Source organism: Cynocephalus volans, chromosome 9 (assembly GCF_027409185.1).
Source record: "Cynocephalus volans isolate mCynVol1 chromosome 9, mCynVol1.pri, whole genome shotgun sequence".
Taxonomy (NCBI): Eukaryota; Metazoa; Chordata; class Mammalia; order Dermoptera; family Cynocephalidae; genus Cynocephalus; species Cynocephalus volans.
The window spans coordinates 70,735,001-70,754,336 of record NC_084468.1 but is presented as its reverse complement, the minus strand read 5'-3'; the positions used below and the strand labels follow the sequence as shown (position 1 = coordinate 70,754,336).

Below are 19,336 nucleotides of genomic sequence, written 5' to 3'. Positions count from 1 at the left end.
GACCACAGCTACAGTGGGTAACCAAAACCTCATTCCAAAACTTCAGGAAGGGGGAGAAAAAGATACTAAACTGAATAAAAATACTAGTCTGAGCCTTTATTAGACATATTATCAGTAATATTAATCCAAGTCTGATTTTATTTATTTTGGCAGCTGGCTGATGCAAGGATCTGAACCCTTGACCCTGATGTTCCTAGCACCATGCTCTCCCATATGAGCTAACCAGCCATCCCTTTATGATCTCTTGTTGTCATTAGAGCATGTTTTTCTTTCTAGAAAATACCATTCTAAAAAAAATGAAGTCACATGACCACATGTAAATACCATCTTTGTAGATTTCACTCTTGTCAAAAGAAAGTAACCAAGACAGGTTAAAAAATAGTCAACTCATGACCGTGGCCTTATAATTCATCTCCCTGATGCCCTCCCTCAATCCACTGTCATACATCATCCAGACTGATCCACTTAAAATTTGTCAGGTCATGTCCTTCCCCTGCTCAAAACCCTTTCATGGTTTCTCATCACTTTTTTAACAAAAGCAAAGTGCTAAACACAGCTTACAAGGCTCTAGGTAACCTCATTCCTAGACTCATTCCTAGATACTTCGCAGGTATGATTTATTATACTTTCTTTCCTCTGTTCTATTCAGCTACACTGGCTTCCATTGTTCATCACAAGCACCAAGCACACTCCTGCCTCAGGTGTACTTTTTTGCCTTGCAAAGTCTCCCCTAAGCTATGTGTATGACTTTCTCCCTCCCTTTTTGCAGTGCTCTTATTAAAAAAATTACCTCCTTGGAGTCCTGTCTGACCACCTTACAGTATATATTCTCTCTAGCACTTTATGTCCTTACCGCTGTCTAAAGTTATATTACATATTTTGCCCATCTTTTGTCTCTTCCACTAGAATGTCAGCTCCTTGAGAACAGAAGTCTTGTCTATTTTGGTTTCTGTTACACACCCAGCACCAGAAATGTATCCATGCCATAAATGTGTTGCATGGTTGAATGTGAGTAAATCTAACTAGAAATTATCCCATTATTTATGTTCTAAGAAGCATTCAGGTGGATCAAGATATATTTTGGAGCCGAGCCCGTGGCACACTCAGGAGAGTGCGGCACTGGGAGCAGGCGCTGGGAGCGCAGCAATGCTCCCGCCGTGGGTTCGGATCCTATATAGGAATGGCCGGTGCGCTCACTGGCTGAGTGCCGGTCACGAAAAAGACAAAAGAGACAAAAACAAAAACAAACAAACAAAAAAGATATATTTTGGAGACAGGCAGTGACTGACTGGATGTTGGGGGTAAGGGAGGGGGCAATATCAAAGATGACTCGCGGCAGGAGCACAGGGGTGGGTGAAGGAGTCATTTACCAAGAAGAGGAAGACCAAAGAAGATCTGTAGGGAAGTTGAATTTGATTTTGGACATCTATAGCTTAACATACCTGTGGACATCCAAAGTGAAGTTAAGTAGGCAGTTGGATATATAGGTCTAGAGTGAGATGATTCAATTTCCTTATTGTTTGAATCCTTTTTGATTCAGGTTTTCTCTAATTGCACCTAAAGGTGTCCTATTGACATCGCCACAGTTAAGCAGAACTCAGACTGTGGGTAGATTTTGTTGCTGAAGTAAAACCTCACTCTTCAGTTGCTGGGGCTTCTATTTTCTAAGAAAAGTGATAGCTTTGTGATAACCCACAATGATAGAGAATGTTCTCTGTATGAGCAATTGGTCACTTCACCTAAAATCACAACCTAACTCTCCAACAAAATGCTTAAATGCTACCAAGGGTGTTCTGTGAGTGAGCAAATGGGTCCAGACAGGTTATGGCCTGTTTAACTTGGTTGTAGAGTAGCTCAAGTATGTGTACATTGTATAGGAAATGGGTTCCTCCTGTTGTTTCTTCCAAACTATTCTAGATTGCCAACTGTAATACACATTCTGCTTTAAAAAATTTGAGCATAAGGTACCTCTTACCCTGTTTAGAGCGCATCTAGCAGATTAAAAGTGTGACTCTTTGACTTAGGTGTAAGCATCTTGTCCTGGGTAAAACGGATTCCCATCTAAATCTCAAACAAATATTTTTTGCCTTTTACAATTATTCCAGTTTTTCAGCAGTTATAGCTTTACAAAGGCTGAATCCGATGACAATCTAGCGTTTCAGGGTGTTACTTGAAACACGTTGGGAGCCTCCTAAAGCAATCAAATTTTCCACGTCCTGGACGCTGAAAGGGATATTGCTTCTGAGTGGTTTGGGCCTGTCCAACATAGCATCCCTAGCCACTTAACACATTAAATTCTTACCGATGAATGTGTAATAAAAAGTTCTGTTTCTCCCTCAAGGAATTTCATAATCAGAAAGTAGCTTGAAGAAGCGTTTTTACACCAGAAATGAAGTGAGATGGTAGGGAGAAGAGCCTTTTAAGTTCCTGGAAAGCACACCTATAATTTGTCTGAAAGGCTATAAACCTAGCAAGTTGGACATATCTAATATTTTGTCATTCAATAATTCAACGGGCAATTATATATATTTATTGTTATTATTATTATTTTTGTAGCTGGCCCGTGTGGAGAACTCTTAACCTTGGTTTTATAACACTGTGCTCTAACTAGCTGAATTAACCAGCCAGCCTCAACCAGCAATTACAGCATAGTGTCTGCTGTGTGTGTGTGTGTGAGTGAGAGAGAGAGAGACAGAGAGAGAGAGAGAGAGAGAGATTGAGAGAGATTGAGAGAGTATTAGGGAGAGATACATAGATGATATTTTTGATGTCTGTGAACTCAGGGCGTAGAATAGAATTAAGAATAACAGAGGTTTGCCTGATAAGGGTATAGTTTTTTTTAAAAAAGGAATAACAGAGGGAAGGACAAAGGGCCATGAGAAGGGATGATTAATTCTGTCTCAGGGAGTCTGACTAGACTTCACATAAACAGTTAAATTTCACTGGGGATTTTTGAAAGACGAACAGCAGTTTTCTAAGCAGATGAGGAAGATTAAAAGTAGTAGCATTGGGGTTAAATGAGTTCTAAGAGGAATACTGGGTGGATTTAAGAGCACGGAATGCAAAGATTTGGGCCATAATGTGAAGGGCTATGAGTGATATGGGATCATAAATACTAACAGAGCATACAGTAACAGTGTTAGCTTGAAAATCATTACTATGTTGCCTGAATTTTTGATATAAACTTCAAAAATTCCAGAAGCTACTGAGCTATATGTGAATTAAAATGAACTATTTGAGAAATCCACAATTACTAAAAGGTGGACACGTCAAATGATACCTTAAGATCAAAAGAAACATGGAGTCAACATTTTTTCTTTTTGTGGCTGGCCGGAACGGGGATGTGAACACGTGAACCTTGAAGTTAGAAGGCTGTGCTCTACCCAACTGAGCTAACAGGCCCGCTTAAGCAATTCTTTCCTGAAGCCAGAGAAGATTCAAGAGACCTCCCTTCAGTTGGTCCTCCCCTTAGTTATCTTTAATCTGTAATATTTGGTTTGAGCACAATACCCACTTTATCCTCGGCTAATATTTTGGCAGGTGAGACAAATGCAGAGTCACTACCACTTTACCTAAGATAAAACTTTTTTGGCATTGTCTGTGATTTGCTTAATACAGGAATTTGGTAAAATTATATTTTTAAGATGTTTTCAGAATTTGACCCATATTCTTGAGTTTTAATTATTCTGCTAATTTAATTGATAAAAAACCTTATCTTTAATCTTCCTTTGAGATTTTTTGGATGGTGTCAAATGAACACAAATCAACTACATAGTGGAAAACAAACTCTTAAGAGTTCTTTGTTGTACTTTGCAAACTTGTCTTTGGTTCCTCAGTGCCTGGACATATACTAAACAGGCAAATAATTATTTGCCAACTACAGCAGTACTTAGAAACTTCATTTTCTTCTAGGAATATTGCAGGAAGCGGCAAAACCCAAGGCCCGAATAATCCAGTTTCTGGGCAAGGCATTTGGAATTTCTAACAGGTCTATTAAAGAATAATTTTACTGTTATCCTGCATGAAACGCCTAACGGTGTTTTACAAAAGACACTTCGACACAAACTCGATAACTTCATAAAGATGATTCACAGCATTTATATACTGTATTCTATTTAGTACAAGGACTAAAAACATTAAATTAAAAGAACCCTGGGTAGATTTAACACACTTCTCAACTCAGTAATTTAAAAGAATCGTGGTAGGTTTAGGATCTCCAAATTATGCAAGCAAAGCAAAAGCAATCTGTTACTTAAATTATGCAAGTTACCTGCTTCTTTTGACGAAAAATTTCAGGAGAAAGGCAGGCAAACAAAAATCTTACTTGGAAACCAAGTCTTAAAAGAAAAAGAAGCCCTAGTTGTCAGAGGCCTCGGCGTGCCAGCCACGGGCCCCGAGCGCGGCAGTGGTACCAGGAAACCTCAATGTCACCCGGACCGGCGCGGCGACGGCGGGCGGAGGAGCCGCGGCAGTCCGTGTACGCGCGCGACCAGCCGCGGTGCCTCGCTCCGTGTCGGCTCTCTCGGCTCCTGGACGGTGCCGGGGACACGAGGAAACACCTCAGGGCAGCCTCCTTTCTCGGCGGGGCACTTCCAAGATTTAAGAAGTCGCCGAGTGCGCGCCTCCCCTCCCCTATTCCATCGTCGAAGGAATACAAGGCACGGTCGCCTTGGCGGAGGGACCACCACACCACAGCCGGACGCGTCTGCTCCCGTTCGCTACCGGGTGATGGTGGGCCGAGCCGACTTCAAGAACCCTAGGAAGGGCGGGAGCAGGGGAACGGGCCCCTCTAGCCGCTTCTTCGAACCAGTGCTCCTTGTTCTCGATGGTCTCCGCGCGGCCGTCTATCACTCGCCACTTCCGGTTCCTTTTAAAGGCCCCACGCTGTGCGAGCGGCACGGCGCGTGAGAGGAAGGTAGAAAAGGGAGCGAGAGGGCGGGACCGAGGAAGAAGGGGAAAAAACCTAGCGGTAGAGGGGGCGGAGGAAGCGCAAAGGGCGCGCTCTCGCGTCACGTGACTGGGACGCGCAGTTCTTCCGTCGGCCATTTTAGGTGGTCCGCGGCGGCGCCATTAAAGCGAGGAGGAGGCAAGAGCGGCCGCCGCTGCTTCTTATTCTTTTTTAGTACAGCCGGAGAGAGTGGGAGTGGGCGCCGCGCGAGAGTGGGAGGCGAGGGGGGCAGGCCAGGGAGAGGCGCAGGAGTCTTTGCAGCCACACGCGCCCCTTTTCTGTCTTGTGTGCTTCGCGAGGTAGAGCGGGCGCGCGGCAGCGGCGGGGATTACTTTGCTGCTAGTTTCGGTTCGCGGCAGCGGCGGGCGTAGTCTCAGCGGCGGCGGAGGTAGTAGCAGTATGTCGGAGGAGCAGTTCGGCGGGGACGGGGCGGCGGCGGCGGCGGCAACGGCGGCGGTAGGCGGCTCGGCAGGCGAGCAGGAGGGAGCCATGGTGGCGGCGGCGCAGGGGGCAGCGACGGCGGCGGGAAGCGGAGCCGGGACCGGGGGCGGAACCGCGGCCGGAGGCACCGAAGGGGTCAGCGCCGAGTCAGAGGGGGCGAAGATCGACGCCAGTAAGAATGAGGAGGATGAAGGGTGAGTAAGAGGCGGTCCGGGATAGTGAGGCCCAACTAGTCCCTCTCTCCCAGCCCATCCCCCGCCATTAGGCCTCGTTCCCGCTCTTCGCCCGCTCTCTTGGCCCTCATGTAGCTTCCTTGCACTGGTCTCCCCTTCTCTACGTGGGCTCCCCGGGGCCTTCATTTTTTTTCTCCCCCGCCTGCTTATCGCCCCCTCCCCCATCACACACGTTTCCACCTTTAGCCGTCACCATGCTGTTCCCCGGCCCGCCCTTCTTTCCTCCCTCTCCTTGGGTCTCCTCCCACCGATTTAGCCGCCAGGATTTTTTCCCGCCTGTTGAAGGGTATTTTTTTTCTTTTTGCACTGTTTCCTCGTTTCTCTGTTTTCTAAAGTCCTAGGCAGAGAAACACAGACACCAAAAAGCCTTTTTACCTGGATTATTAAGGTTTATTTGGTGCTTCTCCACCATCCCGAAACGGTGCGTTTGTTTAGAAGCACATACTTTGGGGAACCCGTAGGCTGTTCATCTCTGCTTCTCCCGCGTTGGCTTAAAGCCGAATGTCTTTTTAGCGTTTTAAGTTTCGCCTTAGGACTTGTTCGTTTTCTCTACTGTATACAGTCATACAACGGCATGTTCTTGTAGGCCCTACATTTCGACCTATGGAACAAGCTGGGCCTGATGAAATGCCCCAAGCCTCCTGTTGGTACATTGGTTTTGCTCCGCGGGCTCTAGTTAAAGTTCCCAGTCGGCGGGGCCTGCACTTGATTGGAGCTGTTCCTACCTCCGGCCTTCTAGCTGCCCTTCCCCCATCCCGCTGTAGTTACTCTAACCGCGTACCCTTTTCGCGCCCTCAGCTATTGGGTTCCCCAACTGTTCGTACAGATTGTATTCTTTACTTTTTCTGTGCAACTTAGATATTTTTATTACTGCCCGGTCTCCCTATCCCCCCTTTATGATGCCCATCCTTTTTTCGTCCTTTGATTTCTCCTTCCCGCTCTCTTGCCCTCTATTTTAAAGGAAGTCTACCTGCCTTTAACAAAATGAACAAACCCTATACTATGGGAGTTTTTTTTTTTTTTTTTTTTTTTTGCAGGTTTTTGAGTACTAATTTGCTTCCTCCAGTTAGAGTAACAGTTGTATATACTACCTAAAGCTGCATTTAATATTAAAATGCAGCATTTGGGGCGGGAGCATAATACAGGAGTTAGGAGGAGGGACTAAATCGGGGTTCTTGGTTGGGTTTTCTTATTTCCGTAACTGACCGCCCATTTTGGGTTAACGCTTCCATTCCTTTTTGTGATGAGGAATGCGCGTGTATGACTTTTTTTCAGTTAGAAGGAGGAAATTGTTGGTGGAAGGTAGAGCAATAGATTGTAGCTTTAAACCCAGAATTAGAAAACATGATTTGCTTTACTGGAAAAGAGCACAGGATTTGGGGGTTGGGGGGTGGGGATAAACACTTCGGAATATAGGATTTAATAATCCCAGCCCAGACATATTCTTGTCTGGGTGTTTTGCTGATTATGCTGGCTTTGGGGGAGGGGAGGGGAAATGAACTTTTCTTAATTAAAACAACTATTTTTGAGTTGTCTGTAGCCTGAATTGAGAAAGGATTATGTTAAATATTTGGAAATTTAAGCTTTTAACATTTTGGTTTTTGTTTTCTGAATTCTGTTCTTCGGACAGACGCACCAAAATGATTAATTGTATAACTTTCTGTTTGGGGCAGGCTTTCTGTTAACCCTGAGTTTTAAAGTTACAAAGCAGTTGCCTTTATAGTTATCTACTGTTGAACTGAAGTGTAAATGAAAAACTTTTTAACCCTAACAGTGTCAAAAACTAAAACTAGAATTTTGATTGGTTGCTGTACCGGTTGTTAATTCCCTAGCCATTCAAACTCCTCCCCACGACACACTGAAGCAGCGACGGCACAGCGGGAAGAATGGTAAAACTTTTAAATTTTATTTCTGTTTTATAAAGGTTTTAGTAGTCGTAACATGCAGAGGCTGTGTATTGGTTAGTTGCCCATTGATCCCCAGGAGATTCTAGACAGTACAGTAGGCTGTCTTGTACCTGGGACGTAAAATCTTTTTAAGGCATCGCGTATAATCTTTGGGCAAAAATTGATGCCATCATATGGTATTTGGTCTGTGGTAATGCATGTAATTGTAGTTTGGCCGTTTAAGTGAAATAAAATTAATGATACTTTTATATTTGGACAAGAAAAAATATATTGTAATTTCACATTTATTCTTTTTGGAGGTGAAAAATATTTTTTTGGAATTCTAAGTTTAATGCTAAACATTAAGATTAATTGATATAAAAAAATACTGTGTTTTAAATGTCTTGCATGTTATACTAAAATATTCCAGAGATGCCAAAAGTAAAACAATTCTTTAAGTAGTATTGTATCATGCAAAAAATGTTTTATCTTTTATCACCAACCGTACTTGTAATATACCTTTAATAAGAATTGGATATGTACCCATTCAGAGGTGGGCTAATGTGGCTTTCCACTACAGCTTTTATCAGATTTTTTATTTTCAGTGTGATTTGGCTAGAATGTTAATTACATTTGTTTGACATGTGTTCATAATTGCATGACTTCTCTTTGGAGTTTGGTAGGTTGAGTGTTGTTCTTTTTATCCTGCCTTTCCTCTCCCCTAAATGTCAGTCTTCTGTCTTTGGAATTATATATGAATTTTTCAGGGGTTTGTATCCACCACCACTGGATACTAGAGGGCCAGTAATTTGCAGATAGTTGCCTGTGTTTGTACAAACTACATTCTCTTTCAAGAGCCCATTTGGTATAACGTTTAAATTTTACACAACATATATTTATTACTGTATTTTTCATTCACTGAAATCTGTTCAGTTTTAGATCAGAGTTAAAGCAAACTGGAAGGAGTAGGCAAAAGGAAAAGCAAAAAGGAAGAAAAGAAAAATGAAGGTCGAGTCAGTTTGACACGATAAAAATGTTTAGAAGAACATTATTTGATGAGTAGTGGGTACTTATAATTTAATTTTCACTGCTAGCTAATGGTGGTAAATTAAGATTAAAGTATAACTACTTGACTTTTCTCTACCCTATTACGTGTTTTGAATCCTACATAATTGTTTCCAGTAATTCAAAATGACCATAAACTTTTACTTTGAAGGTCATTGTTTTCACTTTGAGAAGTTTACTTGGGCTGGCCAGTTAGCTAAGTTGGTTAGAGTGTGGTGCTGATAACACAAAGGTTCAGAGTTTGATCCCTATACTTGTCAGCCACCGGGGGTGGGGGGGGGAGCATTGCCCTGCTACCTAACACTGTAATATTATAACTTTTTTGGGTAACCTCTTAGGAAAAATGGGAAATTAAATATTATAATTAATGAACATTTTAGATTATGACCCATTGTCATCCACTGAAAATAAGGTTTTACTGAGGTTCATTTTAAGTTAGGCAAGTTTACACTTAACAAATGATGTAGTTATTTCTCTTTTTTATTTTTCAATTGTGAAATCTAATATTTGACTTTTGTTTGTAACTGCCCAACCATCCAGCCTCTTCCTGTTCAAAATATCAAGTTTTTCTTTTTGAACAAAAAAAACCTCAAGATCATTAAATATTTTTCTGGTATCTGTACACTTTTCACCGTATCTGTTCCTTTCTGTGTCCCACTTTGAGGGATATTGGGCAACATTTCATAATATAGTCTCAATAGTGAGGATAAGATTGGTTAGTAGATATAAAATCATCCAAATTTAATTTTTTAAACACAATTCTGTCTGCATTTTCTTTTATAAATTTAACTTGAGAGTAAAGCAATTACACTTTCATCCTGAAATATCTTAAAAATCAATTTGTTGTAAATATAGTTTTTTCCCACTTTTGCATATTAGAATGAACAAAGCTGTTTATAGGAGGGCATACCTGTTATACATCTAGTGGATGCTTTTATAATTTACTCTGGAGGCTTTGGAATACTTATTTCCATAGTAAAATTCCTTCTTGAGTTCACCTTGCTTTAGTTTTTCCAACATTAACATTCCTAGTTTTTACTTGAAAGCATTTGCATTGGAATTCCCATTTTGCTTTGTAGTGTGGATTCATTCTATTCTCTGCAGTGCTGCAGTTCCTTTGGGGTAGGTACTTTAAAATTACTTAGTGTCTGGCAAAATATATATGCCATGTAGTAAGCTGCCTGGGGGCAGAGTTTTGAAAATTTGAAGATCAGTGGAAAACTAGAATATTGTTGACTTTCAGACAGTTTTACAAGGTAGGTACATTGACTTTTCCTGCACTGGATTGGGTAGGAAGCAAAATAGTACCAAAAGTTATCAGCTGAAGGACAGTGCTCTTCTATTAATAGGCCAATAGATATGGTCCTATAATCGTTAGTATATAAGCTCAAGTGTGATTCTGCTATGGGTTATCTACTGTCTAATTTTATATGAATGGGCTGAAATGTATTTGTTATAAATATTTGAGATTATAATCTATACTCTAGTGCCTGTGGGGCAATATGAAGTTTCCTTTGTAAAACAGTTACTTTTAGAGCAATCTCATGTCAAATTTGCTGGCCTTTGATTCGTTAAAGTTGGGTTTATTGTAAACAGTAAAATTGAGACCTTTGGGAAATTTCCAGGGTTAAAATTGCAGAAATTGAAGCCCTCAAACCTTGAGATAATGAACATTTAAGGGAAGAATGCTAAATTCTTTTCATTTCAAATTTTAAAAATCACCTGACCTTTTAAGTTTGGAATTGGAGAATGTCATTGAAGCTTTTCAGTGCTGCTTTTTGAAGTTAAATTTTTCTCAAGCTATGTGACTTCTCTTATAAACTTAGTGTATATTTTTAATATTGCCCGGGTGATTTTGTCATCAGTAAGGCTGCCCTAATATAAGAACATTTAGAGTCTCCTATTTTGGTGTGTGATTTATGGCCAACATGAAGGATAATAGTTTCAGCCCTTCATGTGATGATACATGGCATGCTCGAAAACGTTAAAAAAGTAGTAGAATAACTTTTTCCCATTCCACTTAAAGCTGTGCATCTCAAGTGTGTGCAGATTCACAAATGGAGTGAGACATAACTTCTGTTAGTCCAAGTTTGATTTGACTTTAGTTCTGCTTCAACATTTTAGTAGATAGGGCACTAAACTGGATGATGAAAACGTGTGATCTGTTTCTGTTAACTTCACTTCCAACAGTTTGGTCTCAGGTAATATAACATGTTTGTTACTTGGTTTGCTGATCTTTGTTGGAAACAATGCTCATCATGGGAAGATTGACTACATAGCCTCTTTTCATAGCTTGTGTGTATTTATCCAGTGTCCTAGTAGTTGATACTGCCAGTGATTTACTCCTGTGGAGTAAAGGTAAGCATGTTTTAGTTTTTGGAGTATTACACTGTATGTTGGAGTGAGGTATTTAAGAATATTTGGGGGTGGGGAGGGAAGACTTGTATTTGCTGGCAGTGTTTGGCCAATAATCAAGGTGATAGTTTTAAGTACAGTCATGCGCCGTATAATGTTTTATTCTATTGGGGACCTCATATGTGATATACAGAAGTGGTCCCATAGAGTATAATGGAGCTGAAAAATTCCTATTGCCTAGTGACATTGTAGCAGTCTTAGTGCAGTGAATTACCTTTTCTGCGTTTAGCTATGTTTAGATACCCAAATACTTATCATTGTGTTACAGTTGCCTATGATATTCAGTACAGTAACATGCTGTACAGGTTTGTAACTTAGTAGTGATAGGCTATATATCATATAGTCTAGGTGTATAATAGACTATACTATCTAGGTTTGTGTAAGTATGCTGTGATGTTTACTTTGCAAAGATGACATTGCCCATCGATGCATTTCTCAGATTTCTCAGAATGAATCCCTGTCATTAAGCGGCGCATGACTGTATTGGGTCATATACTGTAAACTCCTGCTTATCTAGACTTGAAACCACCAAAAAGCCCAAACATCCAGGAAAGAAATCCACCCCTCTTTAGTTTTGCAAATAAGGTATCTTGAACTATCAGCAAATATACTCAAAAAGCAACCAACAGACATTGTCATGGAATGAATCTCCTACAAATTTTCCCTAATGCTGTTGAGAAGTAATGTGATTTTGAAGCATTGAAAGAGTCTAAAAATTCATCAAGAAAGGTAAAAATTTTCTTATTTTAGCATTGATATATAAATTGATTTCCATTAAAAGACTCTAGAGTTGTGAATATGTAGTAATCTCAGTTAACCAGAACCTTAACCTAGGTTAAGGAAACACCATTCCTTAACCTCTAGGTAAATGGGAGTTTACCTTATAAAGCTGATTGAAAGTTTGTTTTAAAAGTAAAAATACAAGATGTAATTGCTTCCTTGTAATGAAATGAAGAAAGAGAAATGTTGGGTTAAGCATTTAAAGTTTATTTAACTGTCATGTTTTCAACTTAGTTTTTTTAATAGTCATCGAGGTTCATTCTAAAGTATGAAGTAATAAGATTTAATATAGAAGAATTAATCTTGTTTTGAAAATGTTTAACCCATTGTTCTTGTTAGTCTTGAATAAAAATAGGATTCCTTTTCACAGTTACCTTGAAAATGTCATCTTAACATAGAAAACTGGGGGAAGAATGCCTATTCTTAATATGGGGAAATATACTAGAATTTAGATTTTATTGACTAAAGTGTTTTTTTGGGGGAGAATTTATTGGCCAACCTTTATGTTTATTAGTTTTAAATAGCTAAAAGGTAGTTTTTATATTACATACCACATCAGGTGTAAAAAGGCTGGTAATTTTTTGACTTGTTAAAAGTTTGTCAAGATATTTCGAAGAGTAGTTTTCATACAAATTCTAAAATCACTACCCTACCATGTGATATCTAGTTGCAAAGCAGCCCTCTCCTCCTCCCCATATAGGCAACTAGTGACTTGACTTTAACTCTATAATTTCTAAAGAAAAATACTCATGTCTTACGTACTGATGAGATTTCATTATAGTTTGTCATTTTAGGATTAAAAAAAAATAATTATAACATCAAAATATCAGACAAATTACTCAAATAATGATTAATGGTGTGCTTGAGTAATGTTACTCTAAGCAGTGACAGTGATTGGCCGTTTATGTTCCATACCTGAAATGTGTATCAGATTGACATTCTGTTGTATGTTTTAAACTGTCAGAACTTGTTATGAAGCCATATGTGTAAGATCATGAGTTGTTAGGAAGTGTTTAAAAGCTATAGAATACTTTTTTTCTTTTCTTTTTTTTTTGTGGTGGCTGGCCGGTGTTAGGATTCAATCCCTTGACCTTGGTGTTATAACACCACACTGTACTCAACTGAGCCTACCGGCCAGTCCTATAGACTACTTTTCTTTGGTTCCTATTCCAAAGTTGGGAGGAAGTGTAATTGTGTTTATCATTTTACTTTGAATAAAGTGTTTCACGGTAAAGACTTGTTAGGAGAAGTATCATTAAATAAAGTACTATTGTTGGCTTTGGAGTGTTAAACCTAGTGACCTCAACAGTCCAGAGAATATGCATATTATGGGGAAAAAACAGAATTATTAGATTGGAACACTTTCCACCAGCCAGCGCAGCTTCACGTGTGTTGCCTTTTGTGTTTTAAATTGTTATTTATTAAAATTACTGGCATGTATGTGCAGTACAGCCATCTAGATGATTTTGGAAGCTCCATTTGAAGGTTCTTGTATGAAAGATGAGATTATTTCTAGTCTCTATGTTTTTAATATGGCATATTAAAAAATTTCTGGGTTATTTCAAGTCTAACATTGAATATAATCTTAGGATTCATCTGTATAAAACATATCCTTGCCTTTTCACTTTAATGTTGAAAAGTTTATAACGCCTATGCAGTTTTTTTAAAAAAGCCATTGAGTAAATGAAAAAGTTGCTTTATTGTGTTTAGGTTGTACTTTATACCTTCAAAATAACTTACTTTAATCAAGTACTTAGGATGCATCAGATTGTGTTCTTAGGCCCTTTAAGTGTCTTAACTCACTTAATCCTTACTGCAGGTATCTGAGGTTGGCTATTTTTACAGATGGGGGAACAATCTTGGGATTTCATATTTTTACTTAGAGTTGTACAGTTAGTAAGTGGCAGAACTGGCATATAAACCCAGGCAGTTTGGCTGTACTGCCTCTAAACTTGCTTGCACTTGAAGGTGATAAAATGTCACACAGAGCAGTCTAAATTCCTGAGTGACACTGCATAGTATTTGGATAGTCATCTGTACTCAGTTGTATAACTTTATGCTTATTATTTGATTTTATAATTTGGTATAATATTAATATCTGTGACAGCAAAGAGACTTCTATTGTTGAGTAGGTGTTTAAAGTTGAATACTGTCTTGCCTTTGGGGTGCTGAATATTTAGCTCAACACTAGGATCAAGAAATTAAACTTTGTTAATAGAATACTGTAGATGAAGTCCTACATTTTAATTGAGATTATTGGTTTACTTAAAACTAAGGATCAAATTTTAAACTTACAGTGCAGCATTAGGGGCCTTTTTTGTTGCTACTTGAACAAGTCTTGGTAGTCTTAACTTGGCTGCCTCTGAATTTCTATCTCTGCTTCATTGGAAAGTATACCTCTGTGAGAGTGACAGCAACTTGAAAATCAGTCTTTGTATTCAAGGCAGCAGAGAGAATCTGGATAGACAGTAGGTTTTGTGCTTTAAGCAAGATACAGTCATATAAAACATAGATAAATTGGTATTACCTTACGCCATCTCAGTTTGAGGGAGAGCATGCCAGTGTTCTAGAGAGGCTAAAATAAATGCCCATTTATCTGTAATTAAGATTAACAGACCTTTCCCTATTGTACTATAATCACAGCTTTTGCAGTGTCCACTGAATAAAGGTGCAATGAATTTAATATATTACATTAAGTTAAGATGGAATGGACTTTGTACAGTTTGTGTTCATTGTTGTATATTCACCTGTCTGGTTATCCGTTATTCAGCAACCTTCCTTAATTAGAGCAGAAGAAAAAGCCAGGCTACTTTTTGGGCTGCCAAAATATTAATACATTTGTCTCAAAGAAGAGCCATTTAGGCTGTGTTGCTCAGAGACTATTTACTTTTACTTTACACAAAGTTTGAAAAGTTTGAGAGCTGGCTACTTACCTTACAGAATGGAAAGGAGACATTTTAGAAGAACTGGTGATTAATCTGGCAAAAATGAAAAATAGAACTTGTTAGAAGAGCTAAAAAGTGAGATGCACTTCGTGTATCAATAGTGTGTCATTTCAGAAGACCCTACAAGCGTTCTGTGGCAGTGTAATATGTTAGTGATGACTGACCCACAGAGTGTTAAATCATAATTACTCTATCTGGTTAAGAAGGTATAAGAGTTTGCAATACATTGTAGAAAGAAAATTTTCATTCCAAGTACTTGAAGCTTAAAAAACAATTGGAGATGGATTAGGGAAGGCAGGCAGTGCTTTAAGGAAGGTTGGATACTTGGCTCATTCTCTGAAGGGGCTAGATAGCTGAAGTTTTATTATGTATTTTGCTCTAATTTTTTTGAGAATAGTAATTGTACAGCATATATAAATTATAGTTGACCTAGAATATTTAATATTTTGTGTAAATGGAATTTGATTGTTTACAAAGGATAGCATCTTCACTGAACCCTTTTAGATCTAGGATGGGCACATATGACAACTTCTACACTACAGACTATATTAAAGATGGGGAGTTAAAGAAGCCCTCTGTTGAGCCAGTTGATGAATTAGTATGTTTATCTAATGTTTAAGAAAATCAACTTCCTGTCTGTGAAAAACATTTGGGGCTTGTGAATAATAGTAAAACCTGCCTCATTCTTACATGCTGTAATTTATTTCTTTGTAATTTTCTGTTTCTTAATTTTAAATTGACACTTTCCTAATGTAAACATTGCTTTGGTTAAATAAAATCAAAACTAGTTCTCAGTATCTGATGAATAGACCAGACAGAGAAGTTTCTTGCCTTTCAACTTTTAGCTTTTTAAAATAAGGCTTTTGTTACAACTATATTCTGTTCAAGCTGAAATAATTTCAAACTTTGTTCAATTCTTGATGGGAAATTTCTGTAATCACAGGAATGGTAATTTAATAGTTAAACCTCAACTTAATGGAAGTTGTTTCTGTTCTAGAACTTGCCATGGATGTCTGAGCAAGAGGTTATTGCTTTATAGTCAGTTCTCATGCTCATCTTTGAAAAGATAGTGTCCTCCTCACCTTGAAAAGGGTGAATGTTGGTAAGGAGCTTTCATCTATGAAGGAAGTACTCTGGCCCTTTAGGTTACAAATAAGGTTTTTATAGTAAATTATGTAAATAAGGATTTTATATTAGAAGGTGCATTATTCAAATGAAAGAAAATTTATATTATTGAGAAAAATATCTCATTTTTTTCATGTAATTAGCGATAGTAAATGTTTATCATACCTACACAACATTAGGAGTGTTTTTGTTATGTTCATCTGATTATAAAATACCAAAAAGATTATTGTAATTATTACTAAGTTTGGAAATTTTATTTGAGGAAGTCCTGAAAAGCATATAAATGGCTCAGCTCTAGAATATGTGTGCAAGTTGAAAATGTATATGCCTAAAGTAAGGCTTCTTTTGCCCTAAAAGTTAGCTTTGTCATTAGAAGTAAAACAAGTCATGTAAAATAGTGAGATCAGTAACACCTCAGTTAATCAGGCTTCCCTAGGGAGAAGTTAAGACCCTATTTCAAGGGACAATTAATTGGCTTCTTGTTGTGGAAATAGGCCTTAGTGGCAATATCCTTAAAGCCCACAAGATGGAGATGTTTCCTAATGAGAGGCCTGCTTTAATTTCTTTCCAGAGCTGGAAGTTAATACCCCGTCCCACCCATGACCCAACCCCAGTTATAAAGATGGGAAATGTTGAGCAAGCATGATTTTATTCCTGTGGTGAAATTTCTAGCCCTCACATAACAAATTCTGACAGTTTACCCTTAAAATAAAAATCTCCAGTCCTGTCTTTTTAAAGGGTAAGAGGTATAGGTTAACCTTTTTTTTTTTTTTTTCCTTTGGCAAAGGGAGCGGATATAAAAAGGATCACAGAGCTGCCAGATCTGAGCTTTCTGGCATTTTTGGTGTAATAATAATGAGTCTACTAAAAAAAAATTTTTTTTTGAGTGTATATCTTTGGTTTTAATGTATCTTGGTGGTTTTCCCTTACCACCTGTCACTTTTTAGCATTTTGAAGGCTTAAATATTTTATTGCTGGTTAACTGAGGTTCTACTGTAAATAAATTATCTAAGTTAATTAGTAGATTTGCTTCAGTGGATAATTTTCACTAAATTGTTTACTGATTACTTTTGTCTTTATTAAGGACTCTTAGCACATCGAAAAAGTTGATTCGTAACTTAATGAGACTCAGAATTTTCCATTTTATGTGCTAAGAGTTTTGTTAATGAGAGAACTGTTAAAAGTAGAAAAGGAGCTTCAGCATAGACACGATGCTGGTTGCTGTGATCAATGGAGACGGCATAGCCTTTTGACAAGTTTAATGAAGATTTGGAAAAGAAATTTGAAGCTAAGATTATGTCTTGTTGCTAACAATATTTAACTTGTGATTTAAGAAAAACGTAATACACAGTATTTTTACTTTGGGATATACATTTATCTTTTTAACAAGTTGAAAGACTTAATTTCCTGCTTGCTCACTATTTCATTCAGTAGCAGCAGTGATAAACAAAAAACTTTGTGGAATAGAATGTTCTTGATATGTTGTTATTTAGGAAGAATGACATTTTAATATACTGCCCAGTAAATTGGTGCAGTTTAGAAAAGGTTATTGATGCGGATGATATTTAAGGCAAAACTTAATCTTTTTTTTTTTTTTTTTTTTTTTTTTATCATTTTAATATTGCTTTTTGTCTTTACAGGAAAATGTTTATAGGAGGCCTTAGCTGGGACACTACAAAGAAAGATCTGAAGGACTACTTTTCCAAATTTGGTGAAGTTGTAGACTGCACTCTGAAGTTAGATCCTATCACAGGGCGATCCAGGGGTTTTGGCTTTGTGCTATTTAAAGAGTCGGAGAGTGTAGATAAGGTAGTGTGTTATGTGTTCTGATTAGTTAATAATATAAAATATTAAAAAATGGATAAATTAATACAATGAATTTGCCTATTTGTGGTTTCCCTTTTCCAAGTACAGGAGGGGAGAGAGAGAGATCTTGCCAATAATACGTTTTTATGAAGAGAGGTCAGATTGAGGAATTGTTTACTAAGTACTTTTCCTTGTGCCAGGCTCTACTAAATTAAAATTAACTTAAAAAAATGCAAGACTTAAATATGCCTAATTAAAAGAATGTGCTGTGGATTTTGTTAGACAAGCAACTTTTGAGTGTATATTTCAGTCCTGGGCTGAGAGGAGGTAGCAACCATGTTTATTTATATTGCTGGCAGTTAAAGGGAATAACTGTCTAGTAATTGGTTAAATTTGTTTGTACCTCCTCAATTCTTACTGACCTTTAGATTTAAACGCTAGCATATGTTAGCTGGTGTCACATCACCACATGGCTTGACAGTTTAATCTTGAGCCAATCAATACATGCCTTATGTTAACTATTTTTAACTATAATTATTTTCAAGTAAGTTAATGTTCTCTGAACATTAGTTAAGGTATACATATTTAAAATTAAAAACTTCAATTTCCTTAGGTCATGGATCAGAAAGAACATAAATTGAATGGGAAGGTGATTGATCCTAAGAGGGCCAAAGCCATGAAAACAAAAGAGCCGGTTAAAAAAATTTTTGTTGGTGGCCTTTCTCCAGACACACCTGAAGAGAAAATAAGGGAGTACTTTGGTGGTTTTGGTGAGGTATGTTATAAATGTTTTGACCCAGTCTGTGTCAAAATTAGTGTGAATGTGATTGTTAAATTAAGTGGTCTCAAAGTCACTGGGTTTTTCGAAGCTGTTAGGGCAGATTATGTGATATGTTTTGGAATAAAGATATTGTAATCTTTAAAGAAGGTTAGATGATTGCATTTTTCTCATTTATGGAGCACCTACTGTAGGAAGAGTATTGCTAGGCACAGATACATAAAGGTAAAATAGGCAAGCAGTCTTATCAAGAAATTTACTAGATTAGTAGAAGAAATAAAAATATAGATAATAAGAGGAAAAAAATCTAGAATTATCTGAGATACTGAAGGAAACATTTTTGTTGAGGATAGAAAAGGAATGAATTAAGAGTAGGGGGTGGCTGGTTACTCAGTTGGTTAGAGCACAGCCTTATAACATCAAGGTTAGGGGATAAGATCCCTGTACTGGCCAGCCCCCCCCCCCAAAAAAAAAGAATAGGATGGTAATGCCTTACCAATTTAAACACATATAATAGTGTAAATTTAATAAGACTAATTATGGATTCATTAGTGAAATAGTGAGGTAGTTTCCTTTTATGAATTAATGACTTAAAGCTAAGCTGCGAAATTTGTGGCCTTGGGCCCCAGATACAGCCTTACAGATATTTTTTGCTTGCTTCAAACAGAGTGCATGTTTTGTTGTTAGTATTTAGGAATTGTCATATTGTCCACAAAAATCTGGATATCTAGCTTTAAAAAAAATTTGCAAGAGCTATCAACAGTAGAACCTGTACTGCCTTCCTGCATAGGCAGCAGCTATCTAAAACTGAATAGCAGCTTCCACCTTGGGTTGGGCACACCTCCAGTTTGCAGTGGTCCTTACCATGCCACACCCCATTTTCTCCCAAATGCAGACATCTTTATTCGTTTTTC

The 19,336-nt window shown here is 38.0% G+C and overlaps 2 protein-coding genes across 6 annotated transcripts in view; one reads left to right on the top strand and one right to left on the bottom strand.

Annotated features, from left to right (window-relative positions):
* Positions 1 to 4,327, bottom strand: part of ENOPH1 (enolase-phosphatase 1) — an 84,048-nt gene extending 79,721 nt beyond the window's left edge. Inside the window, exon 1 of the mRNA XM_063108350.1 lies at positions 4,271 to 4,327. The gene's annotated coding sequence lies outside the window, so the exon portion shown is untranslated. The remainder of the gene's footprint in view (positions 1 to 4,270) is intronic.
* A 700-nt stretch (positions 4,328 to 5,027) lies between these two features.
* Positions 5,028 to 19,336, top strand: part of HNRNPD (heterogeneous nuclear ribonucleoprotein D) — a 20,261-nt gene continuing 5,952 nt past the window's right edge. The window contains exons 1-4 of one of the 5 annotated variants that reach the window (XR_010024427.1): positions 5,028 to 5,583; positions 7,455 to 7,511; positions 17,479 to 17,647; positions 18,258 to 18,419. Coding sequence is in view for 4 of the 5 variants with exons in the window: in XM_063107398.1 (XP_062963468.1) it covers positions 5,348 to 5,583; positions 7,455 to 7,511; positions 17,479 to 17,647; positions 18,258 to 18,419 (624 nt within the window). In the remaining variant the exon portion in view is untranslated. The remainder of the gene's footprint in view (positions 5,584 to 7,454; positions 7,512 to 17,478; positions 17,648 to 18,257; positions 18,420 to 19,336) is intronic. The other 4 variants (XM_063107398.1, XM_063107401.1, XM_063107400.1 and 1 more) reach the window with 4 other exon arrangements.